Raw genomic sequence first — 10,642 nt, forward strand, 5'->3', positions numbered from 1 at the left:
ATCCATTATAAAGGCAGAAAGCTTACTTTCATGTGTTGAACCAACAACCTCAAGCAAGGAATCAGGCTTCCCCTTTGTTTGTTCTGCAAAGTTTAAGGTGGAATGCACTGTAGCCTTTTTGTCAGCTATTCTTCACAGGCTTCTATAATGTCAGATAAAACAAGAAAAACAAATTTTGTATCTGTGATGGCTGAGGATGGTTTCTGACACTTGGTATTTACGTAGATGCAAACTTCAAAATTAGAACATTTCAGCTTGTATTTGAAACAATTGATACCCCTGCTATTGCTGTGTACTTGTGGAATTAAAATTGAAAAAGTAGGTTGTTTGCGGGAAGTACAAAACATAATTATGTACATATGATGCAAGTGCTCAGGGTTTCTCAGACACATTCTGATAATTCCCTTTTCTAAGCATGCTCTACTGAGCAGCTGGTCACTGTGGCAGAACTATAATAAATTTACCAATTTCAGATGAGGCGCTGGCCGAGTGAGTGAAATAATCTGTGCCTGTGTGTCAGAAGAACTACTGTGAGTGTCCAGCAGGGAGGCTTTTCAAACAGAAGGCTTAACCAATCAACCAGGGTGATTCATAGCTATATGTGCAGTGCCATCTTGTGGTGGGATATGTAAACTGAATACTCATAGAGGTGTTTTCTGAAATATGGTATTAGCTTGTGAGTGTACTGGAATGATCATCTTTGAAATGAGGAAATAGGACCAATGACTTGAGTGACAGGTTATTGTTATGTGTTTTTTTAACAATACTGTGTTGAGTGGACCATTCACAATGCCAATGAGAAATGCAGTAGACAAATGTTTCGACAAAATACATTCTTCATTCATCAGTCTGTTTGGAGAAAAAAACACCAGCTTTTCTGTAGTTATTAAGATACAAATTTCAACCACATTGTTTTCTGAATTTAGACGACAGTGAGAGGGTACACGACTTGCTATCAGGTGCTGCCTATGTGGAGCAAGCAAGCTAAAAGTTCTGATAAGACTCAGATAACAATTATTACTTGTGGTTAATTAAGACCTTTCAGAACCATTTGAGGTTCTCCCAGCCCTATTAGCGGAATGTAGTCATGTATTTGGCACATAACTGAGGATTCTACTGAAAACAGGAGCTTTTTGCCCATCCCAGTGTGGTTTCTCCTGGATTTTTTGTTTTGTAAAATCACCACACAATTGGCTTAATGGTTAGCATAGATTGCCTCTGGACTTAAAAATGTCTGTGTTCGATCCCTGGCCTAATACAACTCCCTGGCTGTCTCTTCAGTATGAAATGAATATTCTGAGGGCAGGCAGGCAACCTGTTTTAAGACAGACAAGTATTACAGTACTCATGTAGGACGTGGAAATAAAAGAAAAAGATTTGACAGTGGCTGGCCAGTCCTATAGATCCTGTCGGAGAGCAGACATGAGCCGCCAACTCTGTTTGCCCATTGAGAGTAAGCACTCAATCCTGCTGAGCCCCTGTGCTGCTGCGTGCTATCAAAGCAGACAGATAGACACAAAGTAGTGCAGGAAGCAGATATTGCCTCTAATATCATCTGCCTAAGTCTATCACAACATTCCATTACCAAGGCTGTGCATGATATATAAATTTACAATGGAAAACGCTGATGCAGACAAATGTATTTTTACCTAATCAGATCAACGGGACTGCAGTACACTTAAAAACAGCTCACTGGAAATAATGTATTATGAATACCTTTGCATAAACTTTATTTAAAAGCAGTGTCTGTAAACACCGTGAATAGTACCAGTTTCAGCATCCGCTTTAAAATGTTATAAATATCTCTGTGTGAATAGTGTGGGGTATATTTCCTCACCATTTAGCAACTAACATTTGCATAGCCTGGTGTTTGTCAACACAAGTCTTTGATGTTTGTGTTGACTGGTTTGACCAGGAAACAGCTGCTCTCTGGCACTCAGATACCTAGATGGGGCCTGGTTTAGTTTTACAGATCGTATTCCAAGATTTATGTAGGGGAGCTGTGTTTTAAATGAAATATGAGGATGTATATCGTGTCTGACTACAAAACTCAGTCGTGTCTGCTTGTGGTATGCCTTTTAAAATGTTTCTAATGTGAAAAGTTAAGAACAGGTCACAATGAAATATTCTGACTGCTGTTTTACAATGAGCTCCACATGTCAATTTTAAAAAAAACTGGGGCACTTAAAAACAGTTTGAATGAAAGTTTCTATGAATTCCAATCGAATCCTAAAGGAGTCAAATCTGAATCTGAAAAACATAATACAATCTATACAGATACTTTAAAAACTATTGAACGTCATAGAAACACCAGCTATTTCCTTGGATTTCATAAGAATGTATGGCCATTATTTTAAGGTGTGACCTTTGTTTAGTTTTTTTGGTAAGTGGATTTTCAGTAAATGTACTCACTTTTATCTATTTAAAAAATAGAAATGTATTACTTTTGTATTTCATCTTAAATGTAACATTCTTTTTTGCTGAGTTACATAAATTAGTTTCAGAGCTTTCAGGTTTTCTCAACAGTTACCAAAAGGTAGTAATGCATGGAATGAAAAAAAATTCAGCAGAGGACATTGTGACTTTTCATCCTTGTTTCTGTCAGGTAAATGTGGGCTGTTTCAGATTAACAATCCATGTAAATTCAAAGTGGCATGTTCATTCTAATGTGTCTCTTTGATTTAACTTCCCAGGTGGAGCTGTCAGACAGCACCTCACACACCATCACTGATGCATATGCAGGGAAGGAGTACATTATTCAGGTCGCTGCCAAAGACACTGAGATAGGGACCTGGAGTGACTGGAGTGTCGCCATCCATGCGACTCCCTGGATGGAGGTGCCGAGGCAACACATAACAACTACTACAGAAGCCGGAATCGCTGGTACTTATTTCTTCTTTTCATTCTTTATTTTGTTATAGAACAGTTCACTTTGGTATACCATCTTAAAGTGCAGTAAAGCACTGGTAAGTATTATAAATCACAGGTCAGTATGATACATCGTGGTAACAAAATATTAGCCTTGAGAAAGTATGGTAAATATATATTGTAAAGGCAAAGTACGTGTACTGTGTAAACTGCAGGGTGACCTCAAGAAACTGGAAGATATTCATCAACTTACTGTCAACCTTTCCCATATTGTATATGTGTACTACTCAGATGATTAAAAGGTGTTAATTAGGTAGAGTACATTTAGCAAGATGGTTGTCATTAAATTGTATTGTTTTATTTAAATATAAAACTGTAAATCATTGTGCTACCTTAACTGCTAGATTGTGTGGTTTACAGCACATCAGCAATTACCTGTAGATGTACATTGTAAAATTGCCTAAAATTAATGATCCACAGAATCAACATAGTATTAAAAGGGATTTACAGATCCTATCGACAGAACTTCACTATTAAAAATGTAAAAGAGCATGAAATATTCTTCTCATATAGGTTTTCATATTTAAATTGTTGACATGATAAAAAAAATATCAGCATCTTTAATCACCATATATCAAGTGTAACAGATAGTAGCTTCTATGTTAGTCCTAGACACATCTATAACTTAAGACACAAGCTCATGAAATTCCACAGCAAACATGCTACCTTCTCACAGACATCAAATGGGCATTTTCATTTTATTATTTAATACCAACTAGTAAAGTGTCATTATTTTATCAAATAATATATACACTCAACATGAATAGTGAGTCCATTGATGCATGATGGCAACAAAATATGTAAATATGAAAAACATCTTCGATTTTTAAGTTTTACAAGTAGTTTTTATTGAAAAACTATAAAAAACCCATTATAATTACAGCTTTGTCATCTCAGCCTAATGTTCATATATGGTTAATGATAAAGAATAAAAATGCTAAACTGCAATGTTCAGAGTTACACTACATTAACAACAGAGTAAGCGATGTATATGTTGGTTGTTATTAGGAGAAACATCCTACGACCGATGTGCTCTTTCAACCTGAGAGATGGCATCAGGTTTCTTCCTTAAATATTGAGCTTCCTCACTGGAAGGATGTTTTGAAGACACACAGTAAGGGTAGTAATGATGGTGGATTCCAATGCACAGATTGCTAAACTGAGTACAGAGGCGCAGATGGATTAATGAATTACGTGTGCCCACAGATAGAGAATAGTCAAGTTGTTATATGTTAAAATGGAAGGTATTCTTTTGGTAAAAGATTTTAAATACAAATGTATCCTGTATAATTAATGTTAATTTCCAGTGAAAAGTCTGGAGTCAAATTCTAATTAGTTTGTCATTTCATGACAACAACAAAAAAATAAAAATTCTACTAATAAATATGCAAGGTTTACTATTAGGATCAGGATGCACACTGTAATGTGTACAGTAGCTTTTGTACCACTAGAATATGTTACAAGTAGAATGTGGTGTATTGTTTTGTGTGCCCAGCTTTGTGCACCTGCAACCTCAGCTCAGGAGTAGCTCATTAAACTCATTGTAAAATGCGTCAAAGTTATCATATTGGAGCCTGATTCTGTCAGATCTCGAAGCTAAGCAAAGCTGGTCCTGGCCAAGTAGTTAGATGGGAGAGCCTCAAATAAACACCAGGTGTTGCATTGTATCAGGTGGTGTTGGTGGCTCTGCAGGAAGCACTCTCCCCTGTATCCAATTACTATTGCCAATGACCCAGGATACACATTTAGGGGTGCTGTGCTGGATGTGATGTCTTTTGGATGAGGCATAACCTGAGGTCTTTAAATCTGTTTTAATGGATTAAATTAACTCTGATGTACATAAAAAGCCTCCTTAAAATAATCCATGAGTTACTGTAAAGCTTTGGAAAATGCACGGTTAAAATGGTTGTCATTAACAAAATAACTCAATAAATTTTACTTGTTGTGCACTTCTATTTGCTATTGTATAGAAGTCTCAAATGTGCACTTCTGAAAGAAACACAGCACACACGTATTTCCATTTTAAAACATTAAATATGCACTGGGTTAAATAAAGTTTTCAATTTTCTTGACCTATTTTCATGGAATTTGTTACTGTTTCACTTCCTAGATCACTTCACCTCAGCAGTGTCTTCTGGGAAAAGCATGTTACTGGCAGCAAAGTATGTCAGTCAATAGAGGAAGCAGCTTGTTAGTAAATTAAAGGAAAGAAGGCTTTAAATTGTAGGGATAATAATGCCCTACCCAAATGAACAAGGAAGTGCAACACTACCTGTATGCAAGGCATGAAAACAGAGATGTCCTTTACCTGGTGGTACCAGATACCATGTTTTAAAATGAAAAGAAATGTTTGCTATAAATGTTTCTTTCAAAACTGCAAATTTAGGACCAAAGGGAAGCAAAAGACTGGTGTGATTTATGGAAATATTTTGTTTGCTACAACTACTTTAATGTCATGAGAACTAATTATTGTTGGTGAAAAAATGAAATACCTAACAAAACGTTATCTTTTTTCTTCTAGAAACCAGTCCATCCCCAGCTCCACCATCAGCGAAGCCTCAGCTGAGCGCCGCGATGGGAGGCAGCTCTGTACTGACTTGGTCAGCGAACCTCTTCATAGCTTCTGTCCTTGTCTTGTTTATCTGGTCTGTACATGATTTTAAGACATTTTTATGCATCCATTGGTGGTTCAAGTAATTGTAACTAAGAAAATAATTGCATAACTCTAACCCATTTTACACTTCCATTAGCTACATATGTCTCAAATGTGTAGGTTTATAAATAAACACTTGCTTTTACAAACTTGTATTTTCATCTTAAAAAACATCTGGAACTATTTTAAGTTAAAGGACTTTCCTTATTTTTTGCCTTAACTTCCAGGAAGTCTGTTTCTGCTTACTTACTTTCACTCTAGCAGTATCTGTGAGGTCAAACCATGTTACTGGCTGAAAATATGTCAGTCAATAGGAAAAGCCAGCTGATTGGTTATTGACAGGAAAGAAGGGTCTGGGGACAATTTTACCCTCCAGATGAAATGAGTGCAACAGTCTAAAAACATGGCTTGCAAACAGAGATTACTTTAACCTATTGTACCAGATAGCATGATTTAAAATGTAAATACATGTTTGCTAAACAAAATGTTAGCTACAATTAAATCTAAAAACAAAGTATAGCTCTTGTCATAATATCCTCGGGGCTTTCCTTACTAATTCACCAGACATTAAACTTAACTGGAAAGAGGACATCAACAAATGAGCTAATAATTGGTGTGTAATGTGCTTACAAGTCAATGCAATTCATTGATATCATCTCTTAGAGCTAAGCCTGGTAAATACATTAATTAAATACAGTACTTATTTCCATTGTACTTGGCCACAGCGATCATGACACTTAGGAATAGATACCAAAAGCTTAATTAACACAGTATAATGATTCTTTTAAAAAATAAACAACTAATACATTTTTTTTAATTATTAAGACATTGTTTCTTATTAGGTTTAGAATTAAGAAGTAATCAGTGTTTTGTGGAGTAAAACGCTTTGGGATTCTGGCCCTTAGTGTACACTTAACTTGCAAATGCTCTGTGTACTGAAGCATACTGTTCACGTGGAGTAATAATGTTGGCTGCATTGGTATAGCTTTAGAAAACTCCCAGCAGATGCAAGAAGACTTTCTCAATCAGTACAGATTTGTTGGACTAGATTTATATAACCAGCAGGAACTCTATAGATCTCAGTCAGGGACTGATAGCATAACATTGAACTCTTACAGTGCTAAAGATTCAGCACCATAGCATTTTGTGTAGTGCTATTATTCTTTAAGAGATGGTGCCTTGATGGCTCTACTGTGTGATATTGACTGTGACGGGAGTTATGCGTCTCAAGCCGAAGGCAAGGGCGCTAACGAAAGTCAAGGTCAACTATCACATGGTAGAGCCATCATCGAGAAGGCACTATCGCTATTAGAAAATTATTTTTACCATTGTTTTCTTTAAAAAAAAAACACCTAGATTTACCTTGAACTTCTACTGATTAGTCGGGTAGCTTTCCGCTGAGTAAAGACGCTCTAAGAAAATAGTCCCAAACATTTTCTAAATAAAAAACAAAGAAGAGAAAAACAATGAATTTTTATTTAGTAAATCGTTTTATTATTATTATTATTATTATTATTATTATTATTATTATTATTATTATTATTATTATTATTATTATTATTAACTTGTTAGGGTTTAAAACCCCTATTATAATCTGGACATTGCCTGAGAAATGTACAGAGAAATTATTGAACATTCCGTGTCCGATGGAGTCTGAACTACCAATACAGTCTCTCATTAAATACCACTCTAAAATGCCTCCTCACCATGTTTCTACCTTCAGAACAAAGCCTTTTTCTCCTGAATCTATCGTATATATGAATAGAGTAATATTACTGAACTGTCCGCGTCTCGCTTTGTTGTTGTTGAAAGATGCTGTGTCTGTGCTGCAGTAGAGCCGACAGTCTGTGATTGGCTCTCCGCAGATGCAGGTACAGGATTGGTTGCTTTCGTCGATGCAAAGTATTGATTGGCTGGTTTGGTGGATAATAAAATTAATTTGAACTAATTGTGTCTTTGTTTAGTATTTACTGTCCAATAGAGGTGAACTACTTTTAAAAATACAGCAAGTCAAAAAGAAATAGCCAGCACTTGCGCGGTTTGATTTTAAATTACTCTACTGGTTACCTTGCTCCATTTTGAGTTTTTTCCTCTAATCAGTACTTTCTGTTTTCTACTTGATAACCACTCCCTAATCCATGTGCATGCATTTCTTTGAATTCCTACTGCGCTCAGTTTGTCAAAAGCATTCTGCAAATCTAAATAAACCATATGCTTTGCAATTTAAAAAATCAAGCAGGTTAGTTAGACACGATCTCCCTTTCCTAAAGACTGTCTCCCAGGATACTGTTACCAAATAGGTAATTTTCCATGTTGCATCATATTATAGTTTCCTTAAGTTTACATATAATATAAGTCAGGCTTATTGGTCTGTAGTTACCTGTATATTTTTTTCAGAAAGCCTGTCATTAAAGGTTGTAGCTGCCCAATTTGTTTGTTTAGTGATATTAATTTAATTTCAGTTTTTTTCTAGCATATCAATGCTACAATTTTGTACCTCAGCATGACGGGTTAACTTTTTCATTTCTTCAGTTTTGGGAGAGTTGTTTTTATGAATCGATGCAACTTCTTTCTGTAACCAGAAATTCTTCAATTGTCATGGGTGCAAACAGTTCAAAAGTGATGTCTTCAGTATCTTGTATGACAACAAGGTTTTTTGACAGGTACTTTCTTTGATGTTGCATGGCGTAATGATAGGTGGTTAGCACAGGTTCAGTGATTTGCCATTATTCCTGAATAGATCCTAATCCTGACATTGTGGTGGCTATTGGCACGGCTTGGAACGCTGATTGACCAATCAGCGTGCAGCATTCTAACATTCCTTTTTATAAAATAATATATATATATATATATATATATATATATATATATATATATATATATATATATATATATATATTATTTTACAAGTAGTTGTCATGCCGTCAAAAACCTATAAATACCTCCAATGTTTTGATTCAAACACAGGTTCCCTTGAGAAAGATATGTACAACATATCGAAACATTGGGCAGCTGGCTCTTTGAGCTAATATATATATATATATATATCAGTGTTAGGGGCTTCTATATTATTTAACCCCCTGCAAAAGGGGACTCATAATAGCATGAAGGCAGGGTTACAGGTTTGAGATAGAGATGTAGATTCATTTATAGGTTTATATTTTATACCCTTCTAAATGTGGCTTTTCTTTTTGTTTTGCAGATTTCTGTGTTGCATTCCTGTGGAATAAATTGAGAAAAGTTTTCTATTTCTATTTTGCACATGTTTAAATGGATATCGTGCATTAATACTTTATTCAATTTCTTCAAAATGGACTCCAAAAATAAAATTGAAAGAAATAGAAGCAAAATTACACCCGACAAGCTACGTAGACACAGGACTAAACTTATCAGGGAAGCAAAAGCGTTATGGAGCCACAAAGGAAATGACATCATACATCTGCTTCATCACGAGAGATAAGATTATAATTTTGCTGTTCAACCATTCTGGAAAAAGAAAACATCTGAAAATAAGTAACTTGTTAGTAACACTAACAGCTACATACAGCTAACTCATCATGCCAAAGACTTTACATGGATACTGCTTACCCATAATGCTCTGCTTTCCAGAACCTGAACCTGTGTAGTAAGGACAAACCCCTGACTAGAAGAACAACTGCCAACTTGGCTATGTCCATGGTAACATGACTGTAACATTTTTTGAGAGTGGGGTTTTACCTTTGTATTTCTCATGAATATTTAAAAGAAATATTTTTTTGTACTTAACAATCAGTCCCCATTAGTATAATCCAAACGTAGAGAAGTTGTGAAACCATGTTTAACATGTCTGGCACGGACTGCAATTCTTTTTTTTTTTTTTTTTTTTACAAAAAAGCAATGTATGTTGGTCCTTCCATTACGTAATTATATGGTGCTTATACAGCTATGGCCAAAAGTTTTGCATCACCTAGAATTTTAGGATTGACCCATAATTTTAACATATATATATATAATTTAGATATGTAATGTAACATCATGGAATCGAAGAAACTACAAAATTATATCACAAAAATCTACTGGAAGCCATAATAGTAGTACAGTATTCGATGTTAGATTTAAAAATGTCACATTTTTCAACTTGTGTCAGTGTTCCGTTAAGTATAAGGAAAACTACAAAGCAATTTGTAATTCAATATTTTAACGTAACGTTATTCAGCAGGTTTAATTCGACTTTATGAAGCAAAAGTAAATTCTATAGGGTGATGCAAAACCATAGCTGTACACAGCCTCTTTTGCTTTGAAACTGAGTAGAGACTAGTCTTATTCCCATTTCCTTCACAGATGAATCAAACATTATCTTATTTTTTTCCTCCCCATTACAGGTTTCATAAGTTAAAATTATGTTATGTGAGGAATATTGTTGTGATTTATGTATTTGTTTATTATTAAAGAAAATATACATATAGAAGCTTAGTTTTACAAGCATATAAATGCTAAAGTCCCCTGATCATATTTTGTAAACAATGACACGTATCTTTAACATGAAAAGTTTATTATTTAATAATGTATGTATTAGCTTTAGATTCTTGTAACATGTTGTATCTGGATTTTTTATAGATGTATATAAAAGGCAAGTTTGTTCATTAAATGTGTCCATTTCATGAAAACTGGAGAGCTTGTTTGATTTAATGCTCTGGATAATGGATCTAATAGTTTGTGCAATTAAGTGCATGGTAGCCCATGTTTTTCATTTTTTCTTAATCTTATGTCACAAGGCTAAATGTGTTTGAAATGTGTTTGAAATTGTGTGACTGCAGGTACAATATAAGAACGCAAATATAAGAACGCAGCCAGCACAGCACAAGCACATGCCTACGGATCGGTCCAGGCACTCACGTCAGCAGCTAAACAGTCCAGCAACAGCGTTGCTTGTAGCAGATATTCTGCAAGGTTGATTCCCTTTGGTTTCTACCGGTCTCGTCTCGTCTCGTCTCGTCTCGTCTCGTCTCTCAGTGTCTCAGCTACCAGTCAGTGCATTCCCTTCAGTGTTCTGACCCCAGTTCAGCCAAATGGGTTACTATA

The 10,642-nt window shown here is 35.3% G+C and overlaps 1 protein-coding gene across 2 annotated transcripts in view; it reads left to right on the forward strand.

Annotated features, from left to right (window-relative positions):
* LOC117408654 (ciliary neurotrophic factor receptor subunit alpha-like) overlaps nt 1-10,227 on the forward strand; it is a 160,770-nt gene extending 150,543 nt beyond the window's left edge. Inside the window, exons 7-9 of one of the 2 annotated variants that reach the window (XM_058994445.1) lie at nt 2,694-2,883; nt 5,450-5,573; nt 8,784-10,227. In XM_058994445.1, coding sequence (XP_058850428.1) covers nt 2,694-2,883; nt 5,450-5,573; nt 8,784 — 315 coding nt within the window. In that variant the 3' untranslated portion in view covers nt 8,785-10,227. The remainder of the gene's footprint in view (nt 1-2,693; nt 2,884-5,449; nt 5,574-8,783) is intronic. The other variant, XM_058994454.1, reaches the window with a different exon arrangement.
* Nucleotides 10,228-10,642: the final 415 nt, after the last annotated feature.

Source organism: Acipenser ruthenus, chromosome 2 (genome assembly GCF_902713425.1).
Source record: "Acipenser ruthenus chromosome 2, fAciRut3.2 maternal haplotype, whole genome shotgun sequence".
Lineage (NCBI taxonomy): Eukaryota > Metazoa > Chordata > Actinopteri > Acipenseriformes > Acipenseridae > Acipenser > Acipenser ruthenus.